Source organism: Lampris incognitus, chromosome 14 (genome assembly GCF_029633865.1).
Source record: "Lampris incognitus isolate fLamInc1 chromosome 14, fLamInc1.hap2, whole genome shotgun sequence".
Lineage (NCBI taxonomy): Eukaryota > Metazoa > Chordata > Actinopteri > Lampriformes > Lampridae > Lampris > Lampris incognitus.
Window position 1 is genome coordinate 8,702,188 of NC_079224.1, and position 20,158 is coordinate 8,722,345.

The 20,158-nt window shown below is 49.8% G+C and overlaps 1 protein-coding gene across 1 annotated transcript in view; it reads right to left on the reverse strand.

Moving 5' to 3' along the window:
• The window catches only part of LOC130124270 (adhesion G protein-coupled receptor L2-like), a 77,373-nt gene that overhangs the window by 54,829 nt on the left and 2,386 nt on the right, over positions 1–20,158 (reverse strand). Inside the window, exon 2 of the mRNA XM_056293724.1 lies at positions 444–657. Coding sequence (XP_056149699.1) covers positions 444–657 — 214 coding nt within the window. The remainder of the gene's footprint in view (positions 1–443; positions 658–20,158) is intronic.

The following is a 20,158-nucleotide window of genomic DNA, read 5'->3' on the forward strand; positions in this document are numbered from 1 at the left end:
AGTATAAAAGGTATGACAAGGGGCTTTGCACAGAACCTGGAGCAGTTTGAGAGTTTAAATTAAAGCCAGCCCAAATCTCCAAACAGGGAATTAAGAGTAAGAGGAAGCTCATGTGACTCAGTCAGAGTGAAAAAACCTGGTGTGAGTATATCAATTCCTGCTTGTTGATAATTAATTCATGTCCCATTTTTCTGAATTTCAAAACACCGCCTACTTAATCTAGCCACCGGAGAGAAGGTAGACAGTATGTAGGAGGTATGTAGATGGTCTCAACCAAGGGGATAACATAAAGAAAAAAAACTACATGAAAAACATGGACGTGGGAGCGCCTGGGGTGTAGGAAAACACACCCATGAGCATGAGGGTCATATACCGCCCTGGCTCCTGGTTGTTTGTGAAATAAAATACATTTTGACCTTTTCTTCTTTTTCTTTTTTTTTTACCTTTGTGATATAATCTTGTAGGCGTCGGGGAGGTAGCAGTTGATGTTCTCCATCTGGAATGGGTCAGCATCGCAGATCTTGTCATCGGTACGGCCGTAGTTGGCTGTCTCGATCATAATGACATCACTCCCCGGGCAGCGGAGATCAATGGCGTAGCCCTCACACGAGAGCTCTCTGCGGACCAGCCCAAAGGGCAAGGCTGCACGGCTAAAGCCTGCATGAAAAAAGAAAACTAATGAATTCAACGGAGCAGTGCTTCAGTGTTATGATGTTAAATTGAATGTCATAGGGTAAAACTGTTCATTGCCAGTAAATAAATGGGCAACAGTAAGTCCAGCGTTTACCACCATTTTCAAAGACACGGGCCCATAGCATGGGACACATGGTCAGGGAGAAACAAATCAATTCAATTTCTCTGTCTCGCTGCTATCTTGGATGTTGGCTCGAGGCCTTAAATCTAAGTCATAAGAGAATGGGCGTAACCTCCGGCCACAAATCTGGCCACAAAGGTGACTGCAGCTTGAATGAGAGCATTTAATTTAGCAATTTTACGAGTCCCCTTGCTTGTTTCTTCAGCTTTACTTGTTTTGTAAAGTAAGATAAAGAAAAGGGCAGAATCCCAGCAGAATGGGGTGTAATTTAATCCGATTTACAGTGCCAGCAATCGAAGAGAGGACTGTCTGGAAAAAAATCTATACATGGAACGGATCACTCGGGAGCCAAGCCAAACGGCTCTACTTTGGGGGGAAATTAACTATTTCAGCTATTACTCAATTCTGCCCCCTTTCAACAAATTACACTGAAAAAGTTATTCTGTGTAGTAATCCCCTTTACCAAGCTATCAAATGCCAAGTCACAGAGGAAATCTAAAAGAGGACATTTGAAGGAGAGAAAGAAAGAAAGAAAGAAGGAAGGAAGGAAGGAAAGAAAGAAAGGAAAGAAAGAAAAAGGGAAGATAGAAAGAAAGAAAGAAAGAAAGAAAGAAAGAAAGAAAGAAAGAAAGAAAGAAAGAAAGAAAGAAAGAAAGAAAGAAAGAAAGAAAGAACAAATGAATAAACAAAAGAAAGAAAAAGGAAAGAAAGAACAAAACCAACAGATTTGCCAGTGACAAAGGGGGAAACAAACAAAGACGTGTCCAATATGGGGGCCAGAAACCTGCGACTGAAACAAACACAGCGGCGTTCAAGTTGCACGTTGCGGACGTGCAGCATGCGAGTGTGTGCTGTTGAAGAAGTGCCGGACGGGGCACTACACAAACTCTCAATGATCACCTTCATTTGCGGCAGTAGCGAGTCCCTGAAGAGCTGGCCACCATTTGTATTTTCTGCACTGCTCGCTCCTAATTAGCCCTCCTTTCAGCCTATTACCTTCTTTCCATTCTCCCATCAGCTCCGCGGCATTGTCATGTACTAACAACCATCGCCGGGTTCACTTGGCACCTTCGCACTAATTATCCTGGCACTTTTGACAGTAAGGGCCTGACGTGATTACCACTGTTTGAACCGTTCAAAACTGTTGAAGTAATTCCGACTTCAAAATTCCTCCCCCGAGCTCCTGACCCACATGTCCGCTAGTCATTTCGGCCTCTTGTCAGTCCGCATCAGGGAAAGGGATCAATTAAATTTCTTTATAGCGAACGCTGTTCGACTAAGTGACGACGTCACCGGACACCAGGAGGAACCTCTGCCCTTAATCGTGGCAGCCGTATAAGAAAAAGAATAATATAAATTCAACTAATAATAAATGATTATGTAGACAACAGGAATTTAATAACCCCGTAACCCCGTCTGGCTAATGGCCGGTAGATTCTGCTTGGCCGGATCGTTTATCAGCTCATTAGGAGACGTCGGCCGGTGTGCTCGAGCCTTAAGCGGAGGGCCGCCGGGTCACTCCGCCTACTGCAACAAATGAAAATAACCACTACAATTACCGATAGCTTTCAGGAAACCTGTCCAGGCCAGAGGATGACAGAACGCCGGGGTTAGTCCCGGGCTTCATCAGGGAGACTAATGGCTGACCCGCCCGCCATCCCTCACGGAGGGAGTGATGGATTTATCACACTAACTACAGCTAGCGGACAGGCAGAATGCGTTTCACAGGGGTTTGAAATTCAGAACGGAGAAACCTCCCTCCGCGCCACACACAACACTTCGGCACGCACAGACGAACACATCCCCCGAACACAGAGACGGGCAGAGACACTTTATCCTTTATTTGTCGAAGGTATCACAATAATGGTGACAAAAAAAATGTGGTCGATTGAAATACACGTATTTTGTATTTCAAGTACTACGAAAACGCAGAGCCTCTGGAGCGTTACAATACGGTTATCTACAAAGACCCCTTCTGCAGAGGCGGGGCGCTTAAAACCAGCTCGTGTTGTGAGCAAAGACAGAGACGACAACCCGGTGTGTGAAAGGTTTTCCCTAAGTACTACCTACATTCTTTCAGCCGAAAATATTGGAGGGCTGTTAAGGCGAGTGCGGCGGGGTTTAACAGCGAGACAGTAAATGGCGTGGTTTGAGACGGCTTTAAAGAACCCGAGCCCAGCTGGCTTTTCAATCAGCCCTTCCATATAACCCCTCGTGTTGACGCAAACCCACTGTAACAAAGAGCAGGCTGAACGCAGCCCACACCGTCATCCACACCGCGCACACACACAACAGCCACACCATGCACACACACAACATCCACACCATACACACACACAACATCCACACCATGCACAGCAGCATCTACACCACGCACACACACAACATCCACACCATGCACACCAGCATCTACACCACGCACACACACAACAGCCACACCATGCACACCAGCATCTACACCATGCACACACACAACATCCACACCATGCACAGCAGCATCTACACCATGCACACACACAACATCCACACCATGCACACCAGCATCTACACCATGCACACACACAACAGCCACACCATGCACACCAGCATCTACACCATGCACACACACAACATCCACACCATGCACAGCAGCATCTACACCATGCACACACACAACATCCACACCATGCACACCAGCATCTACACCACGCACACACACAACAGCCACACCATGCACAGCAGCATCTACACCATGCACACACACAACATCCACACCATGCACAGCAGCATCTACACCATGCACACACACAACATCCACACCATGCACACCAGCATCTACACCATGCACACACACAACATCCACACCATGCACAGCAGCATCTACACCATGCACACACACAACATCCACACCATGCACACCAGCATCTACACCACGCACACACACAACAGCCACACCATGCACAGCAGCATCTACACCATGCACACACACAACATCCACACCATGCACACCAGCATCTACACCACGCACACACACAACAGCCACACCATGCACACCGTCATCCACACCGCGCACACACACAACAGCCACACCATGCACAGCAGCATCTACACCACGCACACACACAACAGCCACACCATGCACACCGTCATCCACACCGCGCACACACACAACAGCCACACCATGCACAGCAGCATCTACACCACGCACACACACAACAGCCACACCATGCACACCAGCATCCACACCATGCACACCAGCATCTACACCACACACACACAACATCCACACCATGCACACCAGCATCTACACCACACACACACAACATCCACACCATGCACACCAGCATCTACACCACACACACACAACATCCACACCATGCACACCAGCATCCACACCATGCACACCAGCATCCACACCATGCACACCAGCACTCACACCATGCACACCAGCACTCACACCATGCACACCAGCATCCACACCATGCACACCAGCATCCACACCATGCACACCAGAACTCACACCATGCACACCAGAACTCACACCATGCACACCAGCATCCACACCATGCACACCAGCACTCACACCATGCACACCAGCATCCACACCATGCACACCAGCATCCACACCATGCACACCAGCATCTACACCACGCACACACAACATCCACACCATGCACACCAGCATCCACACCATGCACACCAGCACTCACACCATGCACACCAGCATCCACACCATGCACACCAGCACTCACACCATGCACACCAGCATCCACACCATGCACACCAGCACTCACACCATGCACACCAGCACTCACACCATGCACACCAGCATCCACACCATGCACCCAACACTCACACCATGCACACCAGCATCTACACCATGCACACCAGCATCTACACCACACACACACAACATCCACACCATGCACACCAGCACTCACACCATGCACACCAGCATCCACACCATGCACACCAGCATCCACACCACACACACACAACATCCACATCATGCACACCAGCACTCACACCATGCACACCAGCATCCACACCATGCACACCAGCATCCACACCATGCACACCAGCACTCACACCATGCACACCAGCACTCACACCATGCACACCAGCATCCACACCATGCACACCAGCACTCACACCATGCACACCAGCATCCACACCATGCACACCAGCATCCACACCATGCACACCAGCACTCACACCACACACAACAGCATCTACACCACACACACAATCTCCACACCACGCACACCAGCACTCACACCATGCACACCAGTATCTACACCATGCACACCAGCATCTACATGATGCACACAGCATCCGCACAACTCACACAACATCCACACCACACAAACCAGCATCCACGTCACACCATCATGTGTGATTTGGTGGCTGGCCATCTTCATATCATTCTCATCGTATCATCTCATCATCTAAGTCATGGCATGACTTAGATGAAAAGGCTATGGTTGCAAAAAGATTGCCCCTCTTTTTTTTGAGGGGGAGAGAAGCCCCCCCCCTCTTTTCTGCCCTGTTGTATCCGGCCAATTACTCCACTCTTCGGAGCCGTCCCGGTCGCTGCTCCACCCCCTCTGCCGATCTGGGGGAGGGCTGAAGACTACCACATGCCTCCTCCCATACATAAGGAGTCACCAGATGCTTCTTTTCACCTGACAGTGAGGAATATCACCAGGGGGACGTAGCGCATGGGAGGATCACGCTACCCCCCCCGAAACAGGCGCCCCAGCTGACCAGAGGAGGCGCTAGAGCAGCAACCAGGAAACATACCCACATCCGGCTTCCCACCCGCAGACACGGCCAATTGTGTCTGTAGGGATGCCCGACCAAGCCGGATGTAACACGGGGATTCGAACCGGCGATCCCTGTGTTGGCAGGCAATGCACGGCACCCAGATGCCCAATTGCCCCTCTTTGATTTAAAAGTCTGCTCTCCACTGAAAAGTATTTATTTAAGTATTTTTAAATATCAAATACTGCTCTCAGAAGTAACAGATTACAAAGTACATTCTGTTTTTTTCCCAGACGAGTTGTGTTGTGCTTCCATCTGATCATGTTCTTGAGTCATATAAAATAAATGAAATTAAAAAAAAAAACTCAAAAGTAACTAAAATACGGATTTCAGGGCATCTGGGTAGCGTAGTGGTCCATTCCGTTGCCTACCGACACGGGAATCGCCGGTTCGAATCCCCGTGTTACCTCCAGCTTGGTTGGGCGTCTCTACAGACACAATTGGCCGTGTCTACGCATAGGAAATGATACTGCCCACCTCTGCCTGCACACACACATAGACACACACAAACACACACACACCAGCCCAGCCTCTATTAACCTCCATTCCCTCAGTGTGCAGGGATTTCTTGGGTATTTATCAGGCGGCAGTGGCACGGGGCTGTCAGCACAGGCCTAACAGCTGATTAGGCCTGTGGCTCGCTCGCCTTCTACCCTTTAACCTGTATGGATTTCTGTGGTCATGTCCAACTCCACCTAAATTAACAGGAGTATCTACACTCTACTGGTAGCCCAGAAGAACAAATTGCCTGTTCCCCACACTGCGGGTAGCAGCGGTCTCCCTAATGACCGCCATGCCAACTTGTAATTGGACAAGTAATGACAAATACGTCTAAAAAGTTTAAATGTATATAAGGGGTTATTTACCTAGTGGGAGGAGGACTACAGTTGAAGGTAATACATTTTAGTTGGACATAGTCAATATTCCGCCGCCCAATATTCCGCCTATTTGGGCGGCACAGTGACACAGTGGTTAGCGCGGTCGCCGCACAGCAAGAAGGTCCTGGACTCCAGCCCCAGGTTAGTCCAACATTGGGGGTCGTCCTCTGTGTGGAGTTTGCCTGTTCTCCCCATGTCTGTTTGGGTTTCCTCCAGGGGCTCCGGTTTCCTCCCACAGTCCAAAGACAGGTGAATCGGCCGTACTAAATTGTCCTTAGGTGGGTGGGTGGGTGTGTGTGTGTGTGGGCCCTGTAATGGCCTAGTGGCATGTCCAGGGTGTCTCCCTGCCTGCCGCCCAATGACTGCTGGGATAGGCTCCAGCATCCTCGCGACCCTGAGAGCAGGATAAGCGGTTTGGATAATAGACGGATGGATATTCAGTATTCTTGACGATTCAGGAATCCATCCATCCATCCATCCATCGGCACACAAAAGAGCCACTCATATCTATAGCTCTGACAACGACTCCTAGAGGATAGATATCTGAGTGTCATCACCAGCCAGTCAGACTAGCTTGGTCTAGTCAGAAAGGCGGGAACTGAGGAAGCCTCTTGGATGAGAGGAGAAACGTCTTCACGGATATATACCAAGTCCAGTAGCACTTTATTCAACTCCTTTGGATAACCATGACCCGGATGAATGAGAACATTCACAGACAGCTTTTGAGATGCTTGTCTTCTTCTTTTTTCGGGGCGCCGGGCTGGGGGGGGGGGTCGGGGGTTAATTTCAAACAAACTCAAAATGTCTTGAGATGAAATCGTTCGTGCCCACGAGTTTCGGCGTGTTGAGGGCGTCTGAAAAGCTTTTCTCCTCCTGCTTTGTGCTTTTGTGAGACTGCTCAGCTCTGCGGCAGTCAGACTGTGACAGAAGGGCGCCGGCTGCAGACAGAACAGGCTGTTGTGAAAATGGGGAAGAAGAAAGAGAAAAGGTGCTGCGATTTGAAAAAAGAAAAAGAGACAAGAGTACTCTCGCTTCCTCCGTATCGCAGCTTTACATTAACTCACGCTCGGGTTGCGCGCGAGCCAGGCCAATAACAACCTACGCGATATGGATGTTCGGCCGAGTCGCCATGGTAACTACCCCGACCGCGCCATAATAATGTGCGATCCCTATCCGTGGCCTTGTTGACACGACGCCTTAGCGGGCATTCTGGCCAGCGAGAGACGGCGGGGGAGAGCGGCTTTTCCCAGATTCCTCCCCCCACCCCCCCAACCCCACCCCCGACCTGCCCGCTAAGCCTCCTATTGAACTCAAGAGAGCAAAGCGAGGGCAGAGCGCGCCTCTCCGCGTGTTGCATTCTGGGAGTTTCCCCCCCCCTTCTCCTTTCTGCTCCGCACAGCCTGTAAATTCGCGGGCAGCAATCCCGCCTTTTCATAATTCATATTTTTTTGTTTTCTATCAGCGGCCTTGAAATTGGAAGTGACGCCGCGTCTGGAGAAAGAGCCGCAGCGCTGCAGTCTCGGGCGTCTTCTCTTTCTTTTTTTAAACCTGAAGATAAAATAGAAAGATAATGGAGGTTCGGTAGAGAAAGCTGCCGGCATTTGGCGACTGGGAGCACCAGACCGTGACACACGCAATTATGGTAGGCTCGTGTTTGTTGTCGCTTCCTGTCCAAATGTTAACCTCGCAAACTTCCACCCATAAAGATATCAGACGGTGTGTGTGTGTGTGTTTTGGATGGGCTGGGGGGGGGGGTTGGAGGTTGAGGGGGGGGGGGGTTGGTTGGAATGTTTGATCAGCCTTAAAAAAAATGGGGTCGTTTTTTTGGCGGGGGGGGGGGGGACAGAGTGGCGAGGGCTGGCACAGACAGCGAGCAAAGGCGTTGGTGGACGCTTGTCATCCTTCATTAAGGCTCCTTTGATTGGCCTTTGTGGTCCTGGAAACGGCAAACAGCTGCATGCAAATGGACCCGGTTTCCCCAGACTGGCCCCCATTGTCCCGGGCTTGGGTTTGACGGGGGATGCTTTCTCCGCGGCATAAAGGAGGGTGTAGCCTTTAGTCAAATAAGAATGCCCCCGCAGTGGACACAGCGTGGGCGCTTTAAGATTGTTTGTCTTTTATGTTGTTTCGTTCCCAATATTACTGGTAGCCGACATCTCCAGAAGAAAGGGAGGACCTGAGGAGTCAAGCATTCCTCCGTCTTGCGTGCATGCCTCCATAATGGCACATCCGGAAGGAGCGAGCAGTCGCTCGGCATGTTTTTTTTCCCAATGATCAAGTCAAGATTTTCTGATGGGAATTAGAAAACGGGAGTGGGGTGGTGGTGGTGGTGGGGGGGCGGCATTTGAATACTTAATACTGGAGAACAAAGCAGCATCAAGCTTTCCCCTCTTTTATCCCATCCTCTGTTCTCCAGTGCAAGATGTATAATATATTCAATAGAACTTCTTGTTGGCTGGCCAGGGGGATTAAGGATTTAAAAAAAAAAAAAAACACTTAATTCATAAATAAATAAGTTTTGGATTTCGTGGAGCCAGGGCGTCCTGGCGGTTCATCCAGTTAGACACGTCGGCATGTGGACTCAGGCCTGATCCGCGCAACGGCTCCGGGTCCAGCCGCGCATCCTTCGCAGCGTCTCTTCCTCCGCTCTCTCTCTCTCTCTTCCCCGCGTGATTCCTGTCTATCCCTACTCCCCGGTCCACTAAGAAAAGCTAAAATACAAAAACAAAACCCGACTTTATACTTCGCGAAGCCAACGACAGATCAATGCAATTAACCTGGCCTTACATCGAGCGGAACATCCGCGTGCTCCTCTCTCAACACGCACGTGCCTTTTAAAATACTTCATATTCAAATCAACTGCAAATACATCTGTTATCCTTTCCACTTCCCGGCAGTAATAAACAGAAGACATCTACTTAAAATGCTGCAGCACCGCGGTGCATGACCACCCATCAGATGCGAGGCACACGCGGGAGCGAGGTGAGAGATGAGGAGGGAGATTTGGGATTTGCAAAGCAACACCTGCTTCCGCAACACAGATGATACCCTGAGAACGCCTGACCGCCGCACAACTGCCCGTATTTGATTTCAACCGCCAGAAAAGCGGCAACACTGAACATCTAGTTGGACATATGGCACCATTTCCCCTGACACTCAGCCCCTTCTCCTGGTCCACCTTGCTGGGAATTGTTTCTAAAGACGGTGTCAGACAAGACCACAGAGCCGGGAGGGGGGGGGGGCTGCACCCGCCTTTCCCAGACAGCTGCCATCAGACACTCTTGATTCCGATATGAGGGTTCAAAAATAGAACCCGAGATGGAGAACCGAGTCCATGTCGTGGTTTGAAGAAATGCACGCTGACACATGGCTTTTCCAACTCCCGTTTCTTGTGATACCAGGACATAAGAGTTGGACTTCAGTTTCCAGAACCCAGCATTTGTATTCATGGGGCGTGGATTTTTTCTTCTTCCTGCAGTTCATCTCCTGAATGTTTCCCTGGCTTTGAGACGCAGTGGGTGGGACGCAGCACAGAATCACATGTGTTGCATGTTGATGCGCGTCTCCTTGAAGGGCTTTAAAAGGAAGGATTTGTCATATACCAGAGGATCAGCGTGATAGACCCGCGCCCCCCTGGTGCTGCCACTTAGCCGCTCAGGTGGGTCCATTTAACAAGGGCTTGTATCCCATCACGTTAATGCCTTGGTGCCATTTTTCATCCCTTTTCCCCCCTTTTTAAGGGTTACCACTAAGCACTCTGAACTGCAAGCCCCCTGAAAATGCCCCGGAAAAAAAGAAGAAAAAATACAAAATCGATGCGAAACGGATACTCTCGATAGACGCGCCATGCAGGCGGTATATTTTTCTTTTTTGAGATCACTCCATTTTGATGTTGCAAAAGCATCATTGTCAGATGCACGGCGGGCATGCATGGCAAATCTTTAACTTCAACCCCCTGAATTTACGCATTCTGTATGTATGGCGGATTATCTCCGTTCCACAGAGCAGTCGCCTCAGCTGCAGACTAAATACTTCACATGAAGTATTTCTCCCGCGGGAGTAAGCACTGACACAAGCCAAGAAGGGAGGTTAGGGTGGCTATGTCTTTATGCGGCCATTAAATCCAAGGTCTGGGCTTCTGTCAATGGGGTTGAATGATTCCCGATCCCATGGACGCGCATCAAACGAAAGCCAGTGAGCAAAGAGGGGAGCATCATTACATTAGTAATGCGTATAATCCTCCCGAGGCAACACAGGGTCAGCACTTAATATGAGTCATCATGACAGGCATAATTTGGCCTAAGCGACATTACCACGTTTTCATGTCGCCTTTTTGTCTGCGGCGTCCTCGGATCCCTTGGATTAAAGCGTGTTCGAATCCTGCACCTTGCCGCAGTCTTCTGAGGAGAGGACCCCGACAGAACGAGACAAATAACAGCCACGGAGGCTAAACATTTGAAGGCGTAAAGGACTCAGCTTGAAGGATGGGGAAAAGAACAACCGAATGCTCATGGGACAGCGGCGCGTTGACAGAACTAGTTCACTGCTGCTCGCTCGCCGCCATATGGACACCGGCTCGCTTCTTACAAAGCAGTTGATGAAATGTACAGAAAGAGGCGAGCCAAAGAAAATCTTCCTTTAGCAGGCAGGGTATGGGGCGGGGGCGAGGGGGGGTGGGGTGCAGGGTTGCACAGGTTTGATCCACCCTGAGTTTAGTTTAGCTCCCCTTGAAGCACACACATAACCCCCCCCCGCCCCCCGCCCCCCCGCCCGAACCACCGCACTTAAACCCCAGCTGGAGTTCTACACCGAAGGAAACGTCTCGGGTATGAGTCAGGTGTCTTGCTGAGGGCGGAGGTGGAGGGCGGTTGTGTATGAGCAGGAGATAGAAGGGAGGCTGTATTTATCACGCTTCCATCCCTGTACCCCCTCCCCTCCCCTCCCCTCCCCTCTCCCCCACACACACACCTTTCCCAAACACACAAACACAAACCACAAATCCCCCCACCCATGCGTAGAGCTTAGCCCAGGAGGCGCACTGGGGATGTCTGAAAGACGGGGCGTCAGGAAGAGCCGCGACTACAACATGGATTACATGAATAATGAGCCCGAGACAACAGGGATGATGAGGAACGGTTATCAGCACCTTGACATTACGAGACAAAGACAACCGTGGTGGCAGATGTGTAAACGTACACATGCACAATTCACCTTGCATTAACATGACACCTTCCTAAATCGGAATGTACGTACACGGCATGCATCTTCAGCAGCTATGAACGGTGGCATGCATCTTCAGCCGCTATGAACGGTGGCATGCATCTTCAGCAGCTATGAACGGTGGCACGCATCTTCAGCCGCTATGAACGGTGGCATGCATCCTCAGCAGCTATGAACGGTGGCATGCATCCTCAGCAGCTATGAACGGTGGCATGCATCTTCAGCAGCTATGAACGGTGGCATGCACCCTCAGCAGCTACGAACGGTGGCATGCATCTTCAGCAGCTATGAACGGTGGCATGCATCCTCAGCAGCTATGAACGGTGGCATGCATCCTCAGCAGCTATGAACGGTGGCATGCATCCTCTGCAGCTATGAACGGTGGCATGCATCCTCAGCAGCTATGAACGGTGGCATGCATCTTCAGCAGCTATGAACGGTGGCATGCATCTTCAGCAGCTATGAACGGTAGCATGCATCCTCAGCAGCTATGAACGGTGGCATGCATCCTCAGCAGCTATGAACGGTGCCTCTACAAAGCCAGACAGGATGTCTGTGTGTGCTTTGTTTCTAAACAGACCTGTTGTCTTTCAGAGATTTGAGAGGGGAAAGAGGCACTCAAGACACATTCCAAGGCAGTAACGCCCGAGCTTCCCCCCTCTGGGAAAGCTGACCACCTTTTGATTGACTTGAATGCGATGACCTTGCCCCCCCCTCCCCGCCCTTCCACCACCATTCTGGTCAATAAGAGCAGAAAACAGGAGCACTGATAAGAGATGCACAGATGGGGAGACCTTGGTGACAGACAGTTTCCTGCTCTTGTCTTTCGACGAGGCCATTGTGCCCGGCACACTCAACAGGGGAATACCCTAACAGAGAAGGTCAATACCGATATCGTAAAGCAAACACAAACGCTCTTTGTGCCCCGAATGTTGCTGCGACTGTTTCTCCTGCACGCATACTTATTCAATTTCTCGAGCTTTGGGGGCACGCTTTCTTATCTCAAGACTGTTTATACCTGCAAAACGGCCAGTGGCCTTTTGTTTGCAGGTGACCCACCCTGAGATGACATTTAATTCCTGGGAAAAGGGGAAGACAAGAAAGCGTGGTCATGCTCTACGGCACAAACTACTCAGCCCGAGGAGATTACTAATACAGTGACTACAACAAGGGTGCCTTCATGCTCTGCAGACGGCGCTCGGCAGGAGATAGGGAGAAAAGGCCGCCAACACACAGAGCCACGCACAGTCAACTGTTTGAGCAAGCTAGCACTAGAACGACCAAGGCGGTCATTTTGACGGTTCTGGATTTTTAAAGTTTAATAACTTTGTGGGGGGGGGGGGATACAGACCTGCCGCTCCCTGAATGCTCCCTGAACAGCGGCCATTTTAAATTGTTTGAAAAATAGTATTAAAGTTGTTAAAATTTTAATTTTGGTGTCAGTTAGTTTCCTAACAGACATACTAACATATGCAATGCATTAATATCTCAATTGGGTATTTATCTTGACAGAATATAGTTTAAAAACCGTGGGGTCGTTCTAGTAGTTTTTAAGTTCCGGTCATTGTTTGGGACCGTTTCAATGGTTATTTTCAGTTCTTTTTTTACATTTCACGTTTTACAGGCCTTGTTACCTTTGTTAGACTAGCAACATGTGTTTTCCGTTTTGTTTTTCAGGTAATATTTTCACTTTTTCAATTTTGCTCTTCAAGTTTGGCCGTGTCTCTCTGCAGTTTAAATTGTTTAAAAATTGTATTATAGTTGTCAAAATGTTAATTTTGGTGTTAGTCGTTTTCTAACAGACATACTGACATATGCAATGCATTAATATCTCAATTGGGTATTTATCTTGACGGAATATAGAGTTTAAAAACCGGCGGTCATTTTGACCGCCCATGGTCGTTTTCGGTAGGAGTGAAATCCCGGTCGTTCTAGTGCTAGCCTAGATAGGCTGGGTGTGTGGGTGTGTGTGTGTGTGTGCATGTGGGTGTGTGTGTGTAATGCATTCATGCTAGCCAGTATGTTTGTGTACACATGCATACAACCAACCTCATCGCAACACACACCCATCATATCAAATCCATCCTAATTCCTTTCTATCGATCGCCACTCTGTCCTCCACCGTCAACGTTCCTAACACCAGTGTAAGCTGTATAAATCACAACTATGAGAGTGACAAAATCCCAGCTCTTCTCATCGCACGTTCCGCCACAGACAGAAGACGACTGCCAAGGACAAACGCGTCCCAAAGCGGTGGATAATTTCTGAACGAGCTGGCCACAAGGCTTTAGATCCAGACTGATTTTATTTCGAACATGCCAAAACAACAAAATGAAACACACAGGCAGGAATACAAGGACAAATGGAAATAATGGTAAACAGATTGTAACGTGCATGGATAAGTAGACACGTTGGGCCTCGGTTAATGGGTTGGAGACCCTTTAGTCCAGTAGTTCTCAACCTTTTTGGGGTCCTGGACCCCCTGCGTATTTTTGATCTACCCTGAGGACCCCTCCACCTGATCTTGGGGGAGGGGGGTTGCAATTTGATAGAAACAGTAGAAACTGCATTTTAAATTGCATTATAGCATTTATTCACTCTTTGGGGCAAAAATACGAACTTTCAGTTGTAACTTAGATATAGTTAACAAAACAGAATTCTTATGCAGTAACTTTCAGATATATGTAACAAAACAGAATATGTATTCAGTAACTTTCAGATATATGTAACAACACAGAATATGTATTCAGTAACTTTCAGATATATGTAACAAAACAGAATATGTATTCAGTAACTTTCAGATATATGTAACAACAGAATTTTTATGCAGTAACTTTTAACAATGCAAACGGGAGCGAGATCTCTTATTAAAATACAATAAATTACACTTGTGAAACAGATGTAATTAGAGAAAAAAGTCCTGTTACCCTTTATAGTTTAGGTGGATAAAGGTCTCAGTCACATTTGAGTAAAATAATCCTATTTCTATAAATGTCATAGGATCTTTTTTTAAAGATATTTTATTTTCACGGACCCCTTGCAATTACACCACGGACCACTAGGGGTCCGCGGACCCCCGGTTGAGAAACACTGCTTTAGTCGACTGGTTAACGTAGTCGCTTGCGGAGTGGGAGACGCGGGTTCGCGTCCCGGCTGTGGCGACGGTCTCCCAAACTGTCCCGGATTCCCGACAGTACTTTGCAAACTCTCTGCAGCAACACAAGTAACAACTGGGCCATGTTCGAAAGGCGGCGTAGGATGAAGTACAGAACTAAGGCTTTACAGACGGAATATAAACGCAAGGGGGGGGGGTTTATTCCGAGGGCACTGCTGTTCTCTCTCAAACAACAAGCGTCTCTGAAACCCAACTCCCCCGGAACACATTAAAGCTAAAAATGTATGTATGTCATGACGCAAGAGGAAATAGCTGACGGTGCCGCCTTTAAAACTCCCCGCCGCAGGTACCGGGTCCGGGCTGCGGGCTCAGCGTCGGCTGCCTCACCGCGATATCCCTCCGCTGCTGCGCCCCCCATGTGGCAACCTTTCGGTTTTGCTTTGCGGCTCACCTCTCGCGCGCTTCAGCTTCCTTTTGGCACGGCCCCCGGGTCCACTCTTAACGGAAGTGGACATTTAACCACAACAGTCTGTTCTGGTTACGGACATTTCATCTTTCATTTATTCATGTTTGTCTGTGTCCTATTCGAATTTAACAGGGGGGTAAGCAAAGTAGATAAATGAATAAATAAAACAGGACACATCTCCAATATGTTGTACTATTGATTGGATTTAACTGAAAAAGCCTCTGCCTCCTCTCAGGATTAAATGCCCCGGTTTGTTATGACAGCTGAGAGGTCCCGCGAGGAGGACGCTGTGCTTCATCTCCACAAGTTTACATTCTTGAAGGGAACTGATTTTGTGCTCGTAATCTGTATTCATCTATTCATTGCAGCTTGAAGAATGGGGGGAGGGGGGGGGCGGGACAAGCATCAGCCGCATTTCGGGATGGAAAAAGTGAGGCGGGTCTCTGGTCCGGTGTTCATGCAGCGTGCGGCCAGAGGGGGTGTGAATAAAGAAGCTGCACGAGTTAAGATTTAAGGCGCGCCGAGCAAATAAAAGCGAAGCGGTCTCCTCCCATTCCCCTGAGATAAACCGTCTGGTCGCCAGAACAGGGAGTCGCGCCATAACGTCCCAATACAGCGTCAATCTGGCTCAGCTGCCAAAGGGCGCGCTTCCTAAAATGCACACGTGGCGCAGGAGCGAGTCCTGTGGCGCGCTTGACCAGGACCGCCGTTCGTCTGAGTGCAGTAAGGCGGCCCCTGTCAGGCAGGACTCGTGTCGTATTTCATTTCCTCCGAGTGGAACGCTGATCCCGGCCGCTCAGGTGACTCAGACGTCTCCCACTCCGTTGCCGCGTTATGTGAGCAGCATGTTGCTGTGTAAAAATAAATATTACTACCGACCATGAAATTAAATAGAAAAAAAAAAACAAAACCCAACATACTGTTGCTGAGCGGAAGCTCTATCAGAACCGCACTGCTGCAAATCATATCAGAGCTCCGGTGGTAGAAGGTCGAACGTAATGACTAGTCTAGACCATAAAACCCATCGTCTAGTTTCATGGATCACTTCCAAGGGAGCAGAAAGTTCATGCTGGGGGAACATCCGGGTAGCATAGCGGTCTATTCCGTTGCCTACCGACGTGGAGGTCGCCGGATCGAATCCCCGCGCTACCTCCGGCGTGGTCGCGCGTCCCTACAAACGCCACCGACTCTGTCCATAACTGTAGTCCTCCGACTTCCGGTTTCTACTGCAGCGGTCATACCAGTTTCCTGTTTGTTGGCGTGTGCTATTGACAGTGGCGTATTTTTCGCGATGCCTGCGAGTCAACAGTTTCGAGTGGTACATATCAAGTTACGCCCGCAATTATGAGGATGACTATCCTAGTGTATCCGAGAGTATCCTAGTATGAGGATGAAGATACTCATCCTCATAATGGTGGACGTAACTTGATATGTACAAACTTGTCACCCGTTTGCTGGTAGGCGCAGGTGAAAGTGTGTGGACAGTTGTGTGCATGTGGCTGACATTTAGCCATGGCAAATCTTGCAGGCATCGCCAAAAATATGCCATCGTCATCGCAAGCGCCAACAAACAGGAAATTGGTATGACCGCTGCAGCAGAAACCGGAAGTCAGTGGACTACAGTTATGCAGAGAGTGGATTGGCCGTGTCTGGAGGTGGAAAGCCGGATGCGGGTACGTGTCCTGGTCGCTGCACACGTGTCTGGTCGGTCGGGGCGCCTGTTCGGGGGGGGGGGGGAATAGCGTGATCCTCCCACGCGCTACGTCCCCCTGGTGAAACTCCTCACTGTCAGGTGAAAAGAAGCGGCTGGCGACTCCACATGTATGGGAGGAGGCACGTGGTAGTCTGCAGCCCTCCTCGGATCGGCAGAGGGGGTGGAGCAGCGACCGGGACGGCTCAGAAGAGTGGGGGTAATTGGCCGGATACAACTGGGGGAAAAAAGGGGGGAAAATCCCCCCCCCCAAAAAAATAAATAGATAAAACTCATGCAAGACTTTATTTACTTATTTATTTATTTTGGTTATTTATTTATTTGTGTTATTTTCCCCTCTCTCCTCCACGCTTATTTTCGCTTCCGAAAATTGACCAGCCATCTGTGAATCTCCCACGGCGAAGCCGATAATTCATGATCGGCTGGCCAGTGAGCCACGGCATACGATATGAATTATAAAACACCGAGTCAAGCATATCAACGGATGACAGACGGGATGTCCGTGGCCCTGGGCCAGCGTGGAGTCAGAGCACAATGGCTGCCCGCATTTGAACAGGCCCGGAACTGATAATCAAACGGGCCCGGGACTGGAAACGGCCAGTGGCACGAGGGGGGGGTTCCTCTCCATCGCCGCCGTGTGCGCCCCTGCTCCCGACAAAACGCCGCACCGAGCCCTGCCGCTGACCTTTACCACCTTCCTGGTGGAAGCGCAGGCCCGCTGCCATGCCGAACGATGGAATATTTTACAATCTATAAAATCTCCCTCGGAGAGTAGCGGGCAGCGCGCTTTCCAGAGCCGTGAATGTACACCGGCTCGTAAAAGGCCTGGCAGGAAGATGCACATTTCCAGCCGAGACAGAAACTGAGCGGAGTGACTAATAAATAAAATGGGATTACAGGTCCCAGTTCTTTTGAGACAGTTAAAGTGGGCTCTCTTTTCATCCATCGCTCATTGCGCATATCTTCTGAGGGGTGATTCAGAGAGCTTAACATTAATATTTCCCTCATCTGCACGCGCACACACACACGCACACACACGGAGGCCTTGACTGGAACAACACTGCCGCCTGTAATCTCAACAACTTGCCGAGAATTAAATAAACACCGTCTCTAAAACCTATCTTAAGCCCCCGTCTCTGCAAAGATAACGCATCAAAAAAAAACAAAAAAAAAACAACCCGGTTAATCTTTTTCCATTTCCCCTCCGCACAGTATTTAGATATTTTGGCCAAGCGCCTCTCCTCCACCCGGGGGCACAGACGCACAACAGCCAGCTAAAATGTTGACACGAACTGCGAGACCTAATCCCCGTAAATCTGCTTCTCTACTTTGGAGCTCGTCTCCGGCCCGGGCAGGTGCGAGCCGCTGCACTTGCCCCACTTTTTCGTCGGCGTTTCGAACCCGGTCATCTTTTTTTTTCCCCTCCTTCTTCTTCCTTTCTTTCTTTCTTCGTGTCTGCAAACTGGGCGGTCTAAAAAAAAACCCATCTTCAACAAACCTGATACCTCCCTGACCCACTTTGCTTTTCAAAAGAGTGTCAATTTATAGAAGTTCTATAATGGAGGAGGGGGTGGGGTGGGGGATAAAGCGCAAACGTTGCACGAATAATGAGAGCAGTTTTAAGAGCGGACGGGAAACAGAGGATGGGCTTGAACGGGGGGGCGGGTCGTATCCGCCGCAGGAGAGGCGACGGGCCGGGCGACCGCCGCGGCCTCCGGCGACACGTCGTAGCACGCCGGGGGTCATTTCTGCTCGACTGCAGCCGTTTACTGCAGACGCCCCTGCAGAGATGAAATTGCATCCCGCTCGACACACATCGATTCATTAAGCGTATCAGAGTAATGACCCGCTTGGTGCCGAACCCATTAACTCCGGACAAAGGAATGGCCCGGGCGGTCGATACCAGACAAGCCAAAGGAAAAATATTTTCAACGCCTTCGCAAACTACTTCAAAACAGCCGCGATGATGTGTTGGGTGAAGAAAAAATGAAAAATAAAAACAGGATGACCCGATGATGGCGCCTCACAGTGAGGCGGAGGAGGTGGCAGGAAGAGCGGACCCCCCGAGACGTGACAGGGTGGAGATGAGGGGCATGTGGATAGAAGCGCACATTGTTTCCCAGACTGACCCACACACACACACACACACACACACACATTCCTTCATCGATGGATGGGCAAATACGCATTCTTAGGGCTGAGAGCCCCCCGCAACAAGTGAAACCCTAAACCTTGACTTTCTGCATACCAAAACAGCATCCCCCCACCCACCCCCCAAAATGAGATTCAGCTGGATCGCTCAGCTCAGACGGTCTCCGGGCCCGACTGAGTCGGCGGCCTATTCTCCCAATATTCCCCAAATAGTCTCCGAAACGTTTCCCTCAGACTCACATGTCGTCCAAAATGGCTTTTGTGCAAAGGAAAATGTGTCTGCCTGAAAGACTGGCAATATCTCTCTCTGTACCTCCCTCCCTCTCTCCCTCCCCCCCCCCTCTCTCTCTCTCCCTCTCTCCCTCTCTCTCTCTGTACCTCCCTCCCTCTCTCCCTCCCCCCCCCTCTCTCTCTCTCCCTCTCTCTCTCTGTACCTCCCTCGCCCTCTCTCCCTCCCCCTCTCTCTCCCTCTCTCTCTCTGTACCTCCCTCCCTCTCTCCCTCCCTCTCTCTCTCCCCCTCGCTCTCTCTCTGTAACTGTCTCTTGCTCTCTCTCTCCCTCCCTTTCTCTCTCCCTCCTCTCTCTCTTGTTCTCCCCCTCCCTCCCTCCCTCTTCCTCCCCCTCTCCCTCCCTCTCACTCTGCCCCCCCCCCCCTCTCTCTGTCTCTCTCCCTCTCGCTCTGCCTCTCTCTCTCTCTCGTTAACAATGTGCATCGCTCTGGAGTGGAATTCTATTACAAGAACAAAATACAAAGAGAGAAATACTGCAGAGAGAAACAATAACCACATTGAAAAGGCCGCACACACACACAAACACACACAGACACACACACACACACACACATGCACACACAAGTGAAATGCACTGACATTTATCTGTAATCTACGCTTGGCAGAGAAGCATGTGATTTTGGGCTACTTTGTTGTCTGGTACAAAGAGGCCGAGGACGAAGACAATGTAATGATCACTGCTCAGGCCACATACCGGCTGTGGCAGGGCT